At 44.4% G+C, this 17184-nt stretch overlaps 1 protein-coding gene across 1 annotated transcript in view; it reads left to right on the plus strand.

Annotated features, from left to right (window-relative positions):
* The first annotated feature begins 8490 nt into the window (after positions 1-8490).
* Positions 8491-17184, plus strand: part of STRA6 (signaling receptor and transporter of retinol STRA6) — a 34515-nt gene continuing 25821 nt past the window's right edge. Inside the window, exons 1-2 of the mRNA XM_066636019.1 lie at positions 8491-8591; positions 16682-16760. Of these exons, the coding sequence (XP_066492116.1) occupies positions 8491-8591; positions 16682-16760 (180 nt within the window). The remainder of the gene's footprint in view (positions 8592-16681; positions 16761-17184) is intronic.

Genomic DNA, 17184 nt, shown 5'->3' on the forward strand with positions numbered 1-17184 from the left:
CTGAGTCAGAGGCTGTAATTCTATACTAGTTTGTCTGGGAGTGCTGCCTATTGAAGTTGGTAGGCCTTTACATCTGAGTAGGACAGGATCCTGCTGTGATCAATTACCTGGCTGTAAATCCTGAAGTTCACCTCTCTAAAGTGATGCTGTCATTTGCCCCGGCTGTTTTGGATCCAGACCTGCATTTTCAGGGTTGAGACTATAAAAATTCACAAAGCGCTGACAAGCTTCATTAGCCGATGTCGTTTTTATGAAGCATCCAGATCGTCAGGAAAGACTCGGCTCCAGTCCAAGAACTCTTTCTGACCAGCTTCCCACCAGCAGTGTTTAAACCTGACTCACCCTGGGAATGTGGTGATTTTTGTTTTGTTGACCTCTGTAAAGCAAGGTTAAGGATTATTCAGGCAAACTCCCTACCCTTCCTCCACCATGCGCTGCTTTGATGTCTCTTAAGTATGCTTCAGAGTTTTTGTTTTACTTTTCTGTCCTCTGAGATTCCATGTCTGCTTCTAAATCTTGATGATGGTGTTACCTCCCAGTTGATGAATTTTGTTATTGAATGAATGGGATACCACCCGCCTCTGTCTTCAACATTAAGACATGCTGAAATAGTAGAGATCAGTGGTCACCTTTTCTCTGGCAGGGATCCTGAGCCCTTCAATGGCTGGCAGAAATTCAGCAGGTGAAGCTTTCCCTCCCGTGTCAATGCAATGATGTGAAAAGTTTTGCCCATTCAGTTTTTGCTTGCCATGCAGCTGACAAAGCATGCTGGGAAAAGAAAGCAACCCTAAACTACATCATTTGTATGATGTGTTAGTTCTGTTGGATCGATTGTAAAATAGTTCACATATGATGGTTTTTCATGCAGCAAAGGGGTGTGGTGATTTTTCTGTGTGCTGGTGATGTTCTGCAACATAGCGGTGAAGATTTTGTAAACTAAAGCATAACCAGTGGCCAAAATCACAGAAAATGGTAACCTTTTCATGAACAAGGAAATGGTAACTGAAAGATAAGGGAATTTTGCTATCCTATGTAGGCAACGGACAAGATTACTGTCATTTTTTTCCGTATTCCACTACTTTTTTGCCTTGTATCTTTCAAGAGCAGGGCCTCAAGTGGCAGACTGGTGGGATGACATGACCCTGAGTGAACACTGAATCCTGAAAAAGCCAATTTGGCAACTTCCATGAGCAAAACTTTAACAAGCATTCCCAAAAGGGGAAAATAAGAAAATGGAGAGGGGTTTACCAGCACAGATGCCAGAGAACAGAGGCTGACTCTGATAGATGGAGATAGCAGCAGTGCCAGCACCAGGTTGGTAGACAACCTTGGATAAAGCTCTGCACTGGACTCCCACAGTACATGGGAGGCAACTTAACAGTGACAAGTGGGTAATTGAAATAGCTCCACCCACTAGCCAATGGGTGCATCCCCTAGTGGTCATAAGCTGTCACAGAGGTCTCTGGGGGATGTTCCCATTTGTAGATGGGACACTGGACCATCTGGGGGATGTTCCCATTTGTAGATGGGGCGATGGACCTTGTAGATGGGGCAGTGACGCAAGTCTCTTGGCCAACTTGCGCAGTGTCTGATAGTGTGGCTTTGGGGGGCAACCCAGTTGGGTCCTCTGCAGGGTATGGATCACTTCCTATACAACAATGCATGAATTGGTTCCATTTGCTAGGCCTGTATTTTGGCTCCCTCTGCTAGAGGGTGTAAAAAAGCATCCTAGAACACATCTGTGTGTGTTAGACTTATCCTGGAGGAGCAGGCAGCCAGGATGTGGAGGGGCTGGAAGGCTGATCCATGTTAACCTAGTGAAGTGCCACATGGCCACACAAGAACGCAGTTCCAGGTTTCTCATAGGGTACATTCCCTGTACCAGCAACAGGTGCTGCTGAAATTTAATAGCTTTGTGTCTTAGGTTCATAATCCCTTGCACGTTTGCAGCTGCCTTGTTGCACCTGCACAAACAGCCAAATGGGAGTAAAAAACCGATAATGACTGGAGCAAAGTGTTTTTAAATCAAAGCTCCTCTGACATGCTGGGGGAGGTTGTTGCAGGAAGGTGAAAAATCACCCGTGCATCCTCTGCTGGGAAACCAACTGGTATTTTCTAGAAGGGGATGTGGCTCTGTTTTCCTGGGGCAGGGGCTGCAAAGAAAAGTCAATGTTGACTTAGCACCCTAATGCTTCTATGGAAATGAAGACCATTGATTGTTTTTACTGGAAGCTGCTGCTCCTCGATGACTGCCGGCATGCTCTTCTGAGCTCATGTTCACATGACCAACTATTTGAAAACCCTTTCTGCTGGGAGAGGGAGCATGGAAACAACTAGAACAGTGTGGTGGCACTCTCTAGACACAAACGAGAACTGCATGTAGCCATGCTGAGAGGCAACAGCACCTGTGGAGCATGGGCTGTCCATCTAAAGACCCACACAGTGACAGACTGGCTAGGACCAGTTCAAGATCTCCTGGCACCTAAGGTGGCATGCCAATGTCCATCTGCCCCCCCCCACCCCGACCTGGTGATGTGCCAACCTTTGCTCCTTCACACCTCTTTGGATTTCAATAGGAAGAAGGGGACAGAGTGGAAGAGGAAGTGTGGAGGACATGGAAGTGGTGATCTAAAGTCCTTTCCTCCACTTTTCCTCTTCATCTCCTTCTTCCTATTGAAATCCTACAAGGAGGATGAACAGTGTTGGTGAGTAGGTAGACTGAAGTGGGTATCCCCTCCCTGCCAATCTGAAGTGACCACCTCAGTCACCCTTGATGGTCCAGCTCTGGATCTAGGCTTGGGGAACTGTTGTGCAACTGACAGATGCTTATAAGCTAGTAAAAGAACAGAATCACCGAATGACTGTATCTTCTTTAATATGCAACTCGGAGTTGCAGAAAAGAGTTGAGTTTAAAAAAACAAAAGCCACAGCAAAATTTTGTATCGTTTCTTGCTGATTTTTAAGCTGCTGATATATGGGGTTTCATGACCACCACTGCTCCTTTCTGTTAATGCATAACTTGTCCTCTATGTCCAACGTGGGATACTGAACCAGCCCAAGATCTCTTGGTGCCCACCACTCCCTTACCAAACACTGAACCAGCTTCCTCTGCCACTTATCCTCCAGTTCCCCAGATTCAAAAGGAAGAGGAAGTGTGGAGGAGATGCTTCTGAGACTGTAGCCCACCTCTTCTCCATACTTCTTTTACCATTCTATTCCTTTTTTCCTTTCTGTATCCACTGAGCAGGAGGTAGAAGAGTGACAGAGGTAGGTGTCCCTGCCAGTAGATGTCTCATAGTGTGAGCCTATATGTGTCTACTTGGAAGTAAATCCCACAGAGTTTAATTAGCCTTACTGCCAGGTAAGTGTGTAATTGCAGAGTTGGGGTCCAATCCTATCCAGTTTTCCAGTGCCGCCATGCCAATGGGGCATGCACTGCATCCTGTGGTGGAGGGACAGTCACAGAGGACTCCTCAAGGTAAGGGAGCATTTGTTCTTTTACCTTGGGCCGCATTACGGCAGCACCAGTGATAGAAAGTTGGATAGATTGGACCCTTGGTCAGCCTCATGGATGAGCCAACCCTGACCATACACACACAGGTCAATTTTTTTTTTGGGGGGGGGGGGGAGTTGGAAGGAATCCTTTGATCTGGTTCAAAGGCAAATTGTATTGGGAACATAGTCCAATCTGACTTGGAATAGGGTAACTTACCACTGATTTTTGCCAACATAACCCAATGGTTGCAACCCACTGAGGTGGTCTAGGTCAAGACTTATCTTTAGTTCAGGTTACTGACTCAGTTGTGCTCTATTGCCTTTGCAACTCTGAGCAAAGTTAAATTGAATTAAATTAACTCCCTTTAAAGAAATCAAAAGCTGTTTCCAAGTCAGATCTCTTATCATTTTTATTAAAAGCAGTGTGCAATATATTGTCATTGCGCTTGGCGAGGATGGCTGCTTCATCTCTCCGTTCCTCCTCCAGCGTTCCCTGTTGTTCTATTCATTTTGGTGAGAGGCAAAATGCTCTCCAGGGAGTGATAGATAGTGGAAAATGAAGAATATGTAGGGGCTTTATTGCGGCTATCAATCTTTTCTCTCGCTGTCTTGATCAAAGCTTTTGCTTTCCCAGACAGAGGTTAGCCAGAGGAGCAAAGAGATCAGGTTTCGGGCAAATGCAGGGTGGAGTGTGGACCTCATGCTGTGGCAAGAGAGCACAAGAATTTGGATCTCACAAGGCACTCACTGTGTGCCCTGCTTTTTATCCCCAGCACTGTCTCATAAGAGAGGTTTCTACTACTGCCATTGTGCAGGTGAGGGATCTGGTGGCACAGACTCCTCTGTCCAGAAGAGGAAGCTGCTCGGGTTAGGAGGGGAACTTGTGCAGGCTGCCAGTGAACATAGAGCAATGCTTCCAGGCCTGGTCCATGAGGTGGCACACCAAATGCTACCTCCCATTTATCCAACAGCTGCCTCCACCACTCCTACTTGAAAAGAAAAGAGCAGGAAAAGAAATGCAAAGGAGATGAGAGTGATGGGCTAGAGCAGGGGTGTCAAAACTTGCTTATACAGCGGGCCAAAGTTAGCGTTCATGATGCCTGCTAAGGGCAGGAAGTGATGTCATAAAGCAATAGGAAGTGGTGTCGTTAAGCAGGTGGTGACCAGAAAAAAGCACTTTGCTCTCCCATGGGAACTAATTTGCGGCAAGTGACAGAAGAGAAAATACGCAAATCTTGATCATATTTTCAAGATATGGGACAGCCTAATTGTCACACCGGCCGCCATTTCAGCAACTCAACTTCTGCCAAGCTGTATTCCCTTTAATATTTTCCCTACTCTGTGAAACAGTTAAAGACCTGAGAAGTGCATAACTACTGTCATCTTAAAATGGGCAATGGCCAGTCTGATTTCTAAGTAGATTTAGATTTAGAGACCTTTATTGGCTGCCAGTTCGAAACAACTGGAAGTAGCTGAGAACTGACGACACACTGATATACTGATGAGCTGACCCTCAGTGGCAGAGAGGAGTTGCCGTCAAGTGGAGCGTGGGAGGCGAAGGGCCAGAGAGAGGCCAGACCAGGAAGGAATCCAGCTGGAACTAGGAGTTCTATGAAAGACTAGAACTATTCAATTGTAAAAATCCCTACGGGGGTTTAGAACAGCCTGCCTATGTAAACCGCCTTGGATTAAAGTCTGAGGAGAAATCTGACAACCAAAGAAAGGTGGTACATAAATACCTTTATAAATCAATTCATGTTCCAACAAATGAGTCATCAAAATAAAACAAGATGTAAAATAAAAGAAATAAAGAATTAAAAATGAAATTAAAATAAAATAAAGATCACACAAATTTTAAGGTTAAAATGCAAACAGACCATACAAACAAACATTATACCAATCTCTTTTCATACTTTTCTACAACTGACAAAAGGAAATTAGCAGTGCCCTGCGACATATCTACTGGGTAGATAAATGAGGCTCATGCATCACAGGAGCCAGGTGGCTTGTTTACATAGAATTGCGAAACATGGTATACCATTTGGCTCCACTTTTGATAATTTGGCTCCATTATTCCAAACTGACAAAACAATCTCCTCCTCTACCAAATGCTAGGTATTCTGCTAAAATAGCAACAGACCCTCTGACAATGCAGATTTACAACACAAGCCTTTGCACATCTACTTAAAAGTGCAAATTGTGTTCAATGAGACACTGTGTTCTCATTGTGTTCAGTGAGACACTCTCCTATTAAAGTTTGTATAGGGTAGCAGCCTTAGACTCAAAATCAGGGTCAGTTACCAGAAATTCCCATCTTATCTGGGCATACCAAGGATTGAAGCTTGGAAATGAGACCTTATCCTTATTAAACTTCCTTAAGATGGTGTGACTTTCTGGGTGGTCCTAATAAAGATACTACTATATTGTGACTTTTTTTTTTTTGAGGTTCTTTCTTTCTGCTTCCCAATCCAAACCACATCTAATTTCAAAAACCTACACCTTCTCCCTGCCCCCATTTTTTTCTCCAAGCCTCTGATCATTTTGGTAACCCTTCTTTGCACCTCTGTAACAAGGTACAGGCTTCTTTGTATCTTTTTCCCAAGACATCCTTTTGGAGATGGGGCAAACAGAAGCACACTTCTATCAACATAGCACACATGCCTGCATCACTTCTATCAGTGATCTGGGCACATTGCTGGGCCTGGAGTACAATAGAGATAACATCTGATAAGAGCCCTCAACTTCTTTCTCCATTCCTATTGCAACTTTGCAGCTCATCAACTGAGAGCAGATCATGACCCCATAATTGAGAGATCCCAGATGCAAGGGAGGGCATCAGGATGCAGGTCTCTTGCTATCTGGTGTGCTCCCTGGGATATTTGGTGGGCCTCTGTGAGATACAGGAAGCTGGACTAGACGGGCCTATGGCCTGATTCAGTGGGGCTGTTCTTATGTTCTTGGATTCCAATTATCACACAGGTTGGAGAAGGAGCTTCTGTGGGCCTTATGTCTGACAGCCCTGGGCTAGTGCATTGGAGCCTCTCTGGCCCACCACGCTGCCCTCCTCCATACTTCCATTCTGTTCCCCTTTTCAAGAAAGACGAAGCGGGGTAAAGGAGCTTCCACCACCACTCTACTGTCTCAGTCAACTTTGTAGGTGGACTGACCCTGGATATTCCTGATCCATGCCTGCCCTGAGATTTTGGAGTTCAGAAAAAAAGGTGAATCAGCATTTGGAATTCTGTTCCATTATTTCCAAATTTTGTACATGCTGTATGGTGTACATCCATAATTTGCTGCAGCTTTCAGTTTGGTCATGTCTTTTTCCAAGAAGCTGCTGTATCCTGAGTGACCAAACTGAAAGCAGCTCTCAAAGATCTCCAGCAAAGGGCTTACACTGTGCTGAGATCCTTTAAGCGGATAGGTGGGGAACTGAATGGGGGACCTTCTTATGTAACAAGAGTGGATTTTCTTAACTCAAAACAGATCAATGAGACTGATCCAAGAGCCAATGAGGTGGGGTTATGACACAGGAGGGAACCAATAAGGTGTTAGTACTAGTCAGGTCTCATTTCCATGTATCGGAGCTGGAACTCTTACCCAGTTGTACGAGTGTCATCAACTTTGCCACTGGGTTTTTTTGGTTACTGATTTGTTGGGTGACCTGTACTATTTTTTTATATAAGTAAAGTTAATGTGGGTGACACCAACCCTAGTGATGCCATTGCATTTAGGTTGTGCATTTGATGCTGTAATTTATTCTGTATGGTCTGATACAGGAAGAGGCCCTTCATGAGGGTGATGCAACGGCCTCTCGCACCAGGTGACCAAACCTTAGTAACATCTCTGAAGCTGTTTACCAAGTGTTGCAATGTTTGTGCATTTTATTTGTTCCTCTTCATTTTTAAAGAAGTAAGTTAAGGTGTTCAGTCAGTGTTGCACTGCTTGTGTATTTGTTCCTGTTTGTTTTTACAGAAACGAATACAAGGCTCAAATATATAAAGCTCATTTAGGCCGTGCGTATGATATTGTAATTTAAAGGAGCAATTTTAATGATGCAGGGGCGGGACGATGATGTATCGCCATGCCCACTCTCGGGGGGGGGGGGCATTGCCTTGACCAGTGCATAGGAGGAGGTCCATCATGAGGGTGACATGCTAGCCACCTGTACCAGGTGACACAAACCCTAGTGACGCCACTGGATGGAGCCCCCTTCAGTTCTGTAACCCGTGGCACTCTTTTCACTCTGCCTCATGGATGGGCCTGCTTTCTTAAGGAGAAGTTCTTCCTCCTTGTGACAGTTGTATAGGGCCTGTTTCCAATTTGTGCTATGTAAATAGGCCAGGGCTTAAAGAGACGCTTGAAAAAGGAATTGGCATGATCTGCGAAATTGCTTACCTCACTGGTCATGTGTCTCTTGTTGTGGTTTTCTTTCCTTTTATTTTCTTTTAAATTCTTTGATCCACCTCTTATTGTGGAAAACCTGACCCCTGACTTGCTACTGAGAGTCGCATAAGCTCTCTTAAGTAGCCCCTCCCCCCCAAAAAACCCTGATTGTGTCTCTCAAGTGTCACACAGGCAGACAAGTAGGTGTGGAATAACCCAGTTAACCGTACCTTTTTATTTTCTATAATCTCCTTGTTCCAATTCCAACTCCGTCTTTCATGGGGCAAGATCTCCACCACCAGTCTCTGCTCCCCTCCTCCTCTTTTGTTTTCATCAGCTGTTAAAACAGTACAAAGTCACTTTGAACTGAGTTCTACGGGAGCCGGGGTGGGGGGAGAAGGCGGCTAAATGAGAAAGAAAGAGGTGGTGTGTCTGGAGTCACAGAACTCCAGCAGCCAAGGATAACAGGACTCTTTTGTCTCTACAATTAAATCAGCTGCAAGACAAGCATTTGTAAGAATCTTTGTGGGTTGAACCTGTGTTTAAAGAAAAGTGCACAGATTTTTTTTTTAAGTACCTTCTTTTTCCCCTTCTGGACAGAAGAAAAAGATGTCTTCACAAGAGCTGATGGATGACCCCAGCCTGGCCTTCAATAGCAATTTTTCTTATGATAGCTGGTACATTTACGAACCAATAGGAGCCCAAGATGAGTGAGTATTGAGCTTCTTTGCAATGTGCAATATATGAACTGTGATTGCTGGCAAACTCATTTCGACAGGTAGATCCTTTCTCCTTGTGCTTCAGGCTGAAACTCACTCCTAAGATGTCCTTTCAAAATACTTTGAATGTTCTTTGCAGCTTTCACTGAACTTCTTGGTAACAGTTTGACATACTGCGATATTGGATTACAGCATTGATATTGACCATTACTGTGTAGCTTTTTTTTTTCCTTGTATGGTATGCAACAGCATTTGACCATTGACATGCAAAGGTATGAAGTATTCAGAGCATGACATGAGTAAATTGTATTTGCTAAGTGACTGTTTATGACATTTCATAGTTGATAACCTGCCAAATTAACCAAGAGGTAACAGAAGAACTGCAGTTCTCAAATTCTGAGTGGTGAAACAATACATTTTTAATATTTGCAGATACTCACTCTAGGTACAACACCTGTGTTTTTCACACTATTCCTAAAAGACTCTGCTCTTACTGTCTGAATGTTGTTGTCTTGTTCACCAGCTTCATTCCTACTTTATCAAGGTATTCTCCCCCCCCATATCCTTCCTGCTGTCCAATTTGTTCGTATTCTGCACAGAGGTCATGCCAGGTCATGCACACATCTTTCCTTAGAAGGCACTTACCATCCACAGATTGGTAGCTATTAACATAACAAAGTTAGCATTTTTAAAAAATAAACATGTTGGCAGATCCATCTTTTTAACAGTCTTTGGAGTTAGATAAGATTACCTGGTCCAAACTTGTGAATGATGGCAAAGTCAATGTGAATAAGTTTGGGGAAAAGAATAACCCCTTTAGGGACTTTGCAGCAACATTTTGGTTGCAAGTGGCAAGCCTTCTGCACTGTAGGTACTTCATACAGTCTTAAGGTTTGAAGTGAATGTACTGTTTATCTCAATCTACACTAATGGTGTTCCCCTATGTATTTAATTTTTGGTGTTTTCTCTGGGTGTATTTTCAATTTTGTACTTTTTTTGTAAGCCCCATAATTTAAAAAAAATCACATTTACATGGATTAGTTGGTCGACACACAGTGTAATTTTCATCATCGGCGCTACCACCAGGTTGTTGGAGGCTCTGGGATGAAGGCCTGCACTGGGTCCTCCAGTGTGCTTTTGTGTCCATGTAACTCCTAGCAGTGGGAGTAGGTATCTGCAGCAGAGGATAGCTCCCCCCTCTCCCCTTATTATCTCCACTCAGGAATCTATAAACCCATTGTTGCAGAGGTAATTATCATCCCTAAATAGGTGTGGACTAAGGCTGAGAAAACAGGCAAATAAAGGTCACTAAGGTGAGATGTGAACCAGGTGTTCACACTTCTTAGCTACTGTACCAATGTTTAAATTACGGGGCAAAAGAGAGGGAGGATTTTTTTAAAAATGGGGCCCCAAGACCATTACATGACTCCTCCAGTTTTAACGCAATCGTACCTCTCTCCATAGCCTGCTAAAGATAGTAGCTAGTAGGGACAGTATAAAAGGCAAGGAGAGCTGGGCCCCTTCTCCCCCTACTTTCTGTTCTGAGGCCTACCATTGCACTATACCAGGGGTCTCCAAACCCCGGCCCAGGGGCCAGATGCAGCTCACAGCGAGCCTCTATCTGGCCCGTGGCCAGCCTCTTGTCCCCTGAAAGCTTCTGGCCCACTTGACTGAACATGACAGAGCTGTGCTCTGATTGCATCTGGAGGGTGTTCTGAGGGCCGGAGTGAATGAGCCCACTCGTTCATTTATTCACTCATCTAAGTTCCATCTCTAATTTATTTATTTAAATTTTATATTTAAATTTTTTTCCAGCCCTCAGCATTGCACCAGATATTTCATGCGGCCCTCTGGCCAAAAAGTTTGGAGACCCCTGCACAGTACTGTACCAGTTTTCAAAAGGGACTTTCCTTCTTCCCCGGGTCCTCCTGCTGCTGCCAGCTGAGTACTACAGCACACAGTCAAGGTGTTGGTGGGGGATCAGGAACTATTGAAGTCTCGTTCGGTACCGTGAATCTAGAACTCAATTAGGCTGTAATCCTCTATGTGTTTACTTAGGAATAATAAGCCCTATTGATATATAGGCTTGCACTGCTAATGTATTTTCTTTCGAAGCACCTCCTTTTGGGGCTTAATGTCGTGATTGAGTTTGTTCACGTGCATCAAATTCCATGCTGTACATACCCATTCAGTTTCATCACTTAGAGTTTTTCAGGACCTTAGTTATGACCAATTTTGTATTTAATACCCTCTGTGTGTCATTCATGTCTTAGACCAGGGGTGCCCAAACCCCGGCCCTAGGGCCACTTGTGGCCCTCGAGGCCTCTCAATGTGGCCCTTAGGGAGTCCCCAGTCTCCAATGAGCCTCTGGCCCTCCGGAGATTTGTTGGAGCCCACACTGGCCTGACGCAACTGCTCTCAGTGTGAGGGCAACTGTTTGGCCTGTCGCATGAGCTGTGGGACGAGGGCTTCCTACACTGCTTGCTGTTTCATGTCTGTGATGCAGCAGTGGCAGCAAAGGAAAGGCCGGCTTTGCTTTGTGCAAGGTCTTTTATAGGCCATGAGCGATTGCAAGACCTTCATTCATTCATATAAGTTCATCTTTAATATATTCACTTATGTAAACATGTAAATTTATTCAAATTTTAAATGTAAATTATTTTTTTCCCTGGCTCCCGACAATGTCAGAGAGATGTGGCCCTCCTGCCAAAAACTTCGGACACCTCTGTCTTAGACTATTCTTCCCAATGTCCCTCAATGAACTTGTCTACGCAGTTGGGTAATTGTTACATGTAGATATCATTTATAGAGTGTAAATCAAGCGTTCCCTCTTCTGTAGGTCATTACTAGGTCCTGTGGCACACACTTTTAATATTTGTTTGCATGTTTATATACCGACTTTCCCTAGGTAACAAAACCTGGTGTCTAAGACAGATCTCAACACATACTAATGTAATAAATTCATGGCTAAGCCAGTGGTCTAGCCCACCACCCTCTGTCCTCCACACTTCCTCTCCTGCTTAGCTACCTTCTTCCTTTCCAAATACAGAGGAGCAGGAGGAGGAGAGGAGCATTGGGGGTGGAAAGGTGGAGGCCACTCCCCCACCATCAGTTCCCTGCCTGAAGAGACTGCCTTGGTTGGTGTCCTGGATAGGACAGCCCTCTTCCAATGGTGTTTAGTCATGACTGAATTTTTCAAGACAACCCTTTATTTTTGCAAATTGGATGTCTGGTAGAGAGTGGCTATAAACAGCCACAAGGCCTATAATTGAATATGTTGCACTTAGGGAAAAATATAGCAAACAAACATTTTGTAGACTAGCTGGAATATAACTGTAGGTAACCAAGACGTTTTAAGTTATTTAGGGCACAGTCCTAACCTCTTGTGTCAGTGCTTTCCAGCACATAAGGGCAATGCAGCTCTGAGATAAGGGAGCAAATGTTCCCTTGCTTTGAAGAGGCCTCCATGAGTGACACCCAACTGCAGGATGCAGCACATGTCCCACTGGCACTGCTATGCCAGTGCTGGAAAGCATTGACATAAGGGGTTAGGACTGCACTCTTAATTGCATTACATAGCATTTGTTGTTTAATATCAAATAAGAGCCTAGTGTTTACATTGACGTCCCATAGGTGCACATGGTTCTGTACAAATATTATCCTTACAACAACCCTGTGAGGTAGGCTAGAATGAGAGAAGATGGCTGTCTCGGAGCCCTCCAAGGAACTTTTTTCTCTGCCTCCTTACTGCCTGTTAATGCATTCCTACTGTACTGGGTGTTTCAGGTGTCAATCTGACCAGATTTTCATGTACCCTCAGCTGAAGCCTAATCTGCCCCCCCCCAGGTTTTCCTCTGGTTTGACTCCCAAATTCGAAGAAAATCTGTCCAGATGAGTTGCCAGCAGACTGGATAAAGTAGCACAAGTAAGACCTGGCACAGATTCCAAAGGAGTCTGACTAAAATGTCTTTCACTTGCTGTAACTTTATGCCCTCCTGAATTTGGACAAAGGCAGGAGTGCTGAAAGTTTGTAACAAAGAGTCAGCCTGTGTTCCCTGTTTCGTGAAACAGATGTCCTGTGGAACATCTCTTCAAAAAGCCTGTTTGTGCTGAACTTCACCAGCAAGGGAGAAAGACCCTTGTCAAAAAATCTCCTCTTTCTTCTGAGGCAGCCCCACATAGGGCACAGTGCAATAGCCTCCCTGGGATGATGCCAGAATGACTTTATTATTCTTTTATATGGCTAAGGTGCTAGATCTGCACTGAAAAGCAAAGACTGCAGCTTTGCCAAAAGTAGTTCTGACAGCAGACAAGGGTCTCTCTCCCTTGCTGGTGAAGTTCAGCAAGAACAAGGCTGAGTGACCAGGGGAGACTGAACCCTGAGGGCCCTTTCTCACCAGCCCCTCCAATCACAGGGCTTACCAATATAGGTTGGTCCTTGGTATCTGCAAGGGATCAATTGCCGGAACACCACCACCACCACCACCACCACCCCCGCATATATGAAAACCTGCAGATATCACCTGTGGCCTCCCTGCTTCTCAGACCACCTCCTGTACACAACTGGAAGACCCTTCTGGTCACATCTAGGAGGTACAGGTGGCCCTCCTGATGGGAGTCAGGACCTATGTTGGATCACATCCATGGGTCATGAACTCATGGAAAAGGAGGACCAACTGGTAGTCATGAATTCCTTGTAACCTTCTGAAAAACAGCAGCTAAGAGAGTTGATACAAAATATAGGAGCTGCAGCCTGCTCTGTCAGAGTTGGATTATTCCAGTGGTTCCCAAACTTTTGACTGGTGGCTCCGTTGACCTACTGGGCCATTGGCCATGGCTCCCCATTAGGGCTACAATCCTATACATTGCATAGGTATAGGATGGTGGGTTTTTCGTGAGGATTCCACAGCTCCCTTGGCTGGTTCCTGCAACTTCCTGGGAGGCCACAACTCAGTTTGGGAACCACTGGATTAATCCATCAATGTGCAATTTCTGAAGCGAAGCTCAGTGTTGACTCAGAAATGCCCACACTCCAAAAATGGCAGGAAGAGAGACTGTGTGAGATTATTGATATAAAGAGATGACATAATGGTCATTCATAATGCATTTATTTTATTTAGGAGGGGTTGAGCATTGTATCAGAAGTGTTTTGGATTTTGGAATATTTGAATTTACATAATGAGATCTTGGAGGTGGGATCCAAGTCTAAACACAAAACTCATTTACGTTTCACATACACCTTATGTGCATAGCCTGGAGATAAGTTTTTTCCCCTCCTTGGGGCAAGCTGAATAAACTGTTGTTCTCCTATGTGTTGACTGTGACCCACATATGAGGTCCGATGTGGAATTTTCCACTTCATGTTGCTGCTCAAAGTTTGGATTTTGGAGCTTTTCCGATAAGGGATACCCAACTTATATTGGAATCATAAGATGCCTGCTGATACTACTGCAAGTGAATTCTCTGCTCTGGTTATATAAACCTGTGGAATATGGTCTTTTTTTTTTTTCCTTCTTACATTATTGTGGAGAGACGAATATATGAATGTGATGACAAGGAATGGAATGCAATGGTTTTTATTTCATTAAAAAAAAAAAAAGAAGGGAGAGAGAAATTTGATACCAAAGTAGGGCCCAGCAGTGACCCATGAAGAACCTGAGAATAAACTTCATCCCCTCTCCATCTAAGAAAAGTTGGGCCAACAGGTAACCTTGCAGTCTGAACCCCTGTAATTCAAGCACAACCTTGTCTTCTCCCACCCCCTACCCCATGATCCACATTCCTTCCCTGGCTAGTGATTTACTGGAGGGAGGGGGGAAACATGAAGCTTCTATTACTTGCCTTTGCAATGGTGGGGACAGCTTTGAAGGGGGTGATCATCTGTGTGAAGCACTGTTGCCAAATCCCTCTCCTGCCATTGGTAATGTGCTTGCTAAGAGAAAGCAAAGCACTGAACTCTATTTTTTTTTCCAACAGCGCTGGTCCATCCATGAGGTCAATTGAGATTGTTGCCTCAGGCAGCAGATTAGTAGGGGTGTCCACCTCAGTCTACCCACTCTCCTCTACTTCCCTTGCCCCATTTCCTCAACTGGGAAAGAGGGGGACAAAGTGGAAGAGAAGGTATGGAGTGGAGACGAGAGGAGTGGGATAGAGCCCTCCTCCACACTTCTGCTTTGTCCTCCCCTTTCATTTCCAATCTAGGAAGTGGGGGGAACAGAAGCTGATGAATCACTAGGTAAGGGGGGGGTCATATGGGCCCTTAAGCAGGGTGGAAAGGTGGGGTATAAATCTCTTAAATAAATAAATGTCACGCCAGGGGATTTTTGGACCAAATCTGATTTTTCATAAGAGTTGGTTTGTGTTTGAAAGGAACTAGTACCTAAAAATCAAACTCCACGAAAATTCAGTGCAAGTCTATGACTGCAAGCACTTACCTGCCTCATCTCGGACACCTGCTGGTGCTCCAACAATTTCTAGCTTGTCTCCTTCAGTCGTTGTCTCTCTGTCCTATCCTTTGCACATCTTGGTTTCCTTGCTTCTGTCCTGTGGCTGAAACCCTCTCTCCTCTTCTGATGTCTTTGAGGTTCTGTATTCTTTCTGCAACCAGCCAAGACTCCTAGTCCTTATATTGTGGAAACTCTCCACAGATGGAAGAAGATGGGGCAAAGTCAGATTAGGGAGTGTGAACAGCACTCCAGAGCGGATCCTGTATACTTTGAATTTTGACTGGTACAGATGTGTACCACTGCCAACAGCTGTGTGTCATTCAGATTAAACAGGTGATGAAACTGTTGGCAACTTGGGCAATCAGAGGGTTGCTTTAACACCAGGATGCTTTCCTAAGGAAGATCAACTTGTTTAGGTAGGGGAAGGAGCAGTCTTTTGTCTGGGGCACTCTACTTGTTTATACTGTATAAGAGGAATTCATTTCTACTTCTTCCTACCCTGTTTCCTAGTGTACCAAAGAGAGCTGTGATGTCAGGTGACAATATTAGTGACTAGAAGTGCGTGATCCAATTTAAAATCAGGCTTGGCACTGAACTATTTTCCAAAAAAATTGGACAATCGGCTCCTAGAGTCACATGTTCCACATGCCATAGACTCTGTAGCAAGTCATTTTCCAGGGTACTTTTCTGCTTAGTAGAGATGTTGAGCACCATAGAAATTAATGGTTGGTGGAGAAGAGAATGGTAGGCTAGAGCATCTTTGGCACTCTAGGCCACCACTGTCCTCCAAACTTCCTTTCCTGCCTAGTCTCCCTCTTCCTTTTCCAGTTTGAGAAGTAGAGGCTGGTGCATCGCAATCATGCTGCTGCAGACACCAGAAGATCTTGGACCTGCCCTGCACCCTTGGACATGCTTAAAGCCATTTTTTCCCCTTGATTTTAGGAGGCACACTGCAAGGTCATTCGCTAAACCGTGGTTGATATGCGTAAAGTCTGGTTCTGTCCTGACTGGCTGATGGTCATGTTCCATTGCAATAAAATTGGTGGCCTTATTAACAGATTTTATCCATTCTCCTCAAATTCTTCATTGCTTAACGAAATCCTCTAATAGCATCTGTGAGGCCCACCTGTGCTAATTCCTTATCTATTATGGTACATTTCCCACTCTTCAAATAAATTTCCATGGTTCTCCATCTCCCCTAGTCATTATATGGCTGCTTATGCATATTTAGTCCTGTTAATCCCTATTCACTAAGTCGGCCTTTAGGGCCCCATCTCAGTTTGATTGCTCTTCCTCCCTCCCTTTTTACTCCCTTTCATTTTAATATATATTGCCTCCTATTAACATAATATATGTAAACCCTACCCTCAAACTCCCATCATCTGAAGTACCAGAAAATGGCTTTGCAAGCCTGATACAGATTTTTGTGTTCTTGGTTGGTATAGTGGCACACATACCAGAGATATGGAATAAGTATTTTATCCCTTAGGAATGGGAATGAGACTATCTTCAGACTTCTCCTCTTAGCTGGGCACCGCTGATTTGATTACATTTTACAGCTCTCAATTGTCTGCCTGCCTTTTGGAGACTAATGTATTTTACACAGTGTTATTTCTTTTTTTTTTTTTACTATAGTATGACTTCTGGTGTCATCCAAGACTGTTATCCGACCATCCCTTATGATCTCTACCACACCTGCATAGCTCCAATATCTGTAAGCATCTTGTAATGCCTCGTTCGAATGAGGGCAGATTAAGAAGACTATACCAAGAATGGAAGGTCACTTTAGAGCAGGGCTGGCCCATTCATGAAGCTGACTGAGGCTGTCGTATCGGGTGCCTGATTGGGTGGGAGACTCCCACGTCTCCCCACCTCTGCTTTTGGCATTCCCTGAATGCAAAAAGGAAGAGAGGGACAAATGCTGTAGCTCACCAATCTCCTCTCTTGAGTTCTATTCCCTTCTTCCTTTTCAAATCTAGGGAGCGAGAGGAAGTGGTAGCAATAACTGGGACACTGCTACATGGGGGGGATTAGTATTAAGAACTGGGAGGTCTTGGGCCAGATCTGACCCACAATATAACATGTGAATAGACCTCTTGGGGGAAAAAAAAATCTGCAACTATTCCATACCAAATGAG

The sequence above is a fragment of the Tiliqua scincoides genome, chromosome 8 (genome assembly GCF_035046505.1).
Source record: "Tiliqua scincoides isolate rTilSci1 chromosome 8, rTilSci1.hap2, whole genome shotgun sequence".
Taxonomy (NCBI): Eukaryota; Metazoa; Chordata; class Lepidosauria; order Squamata; family Scincidae; genus Tiliqua; species Tiliqua scincoides.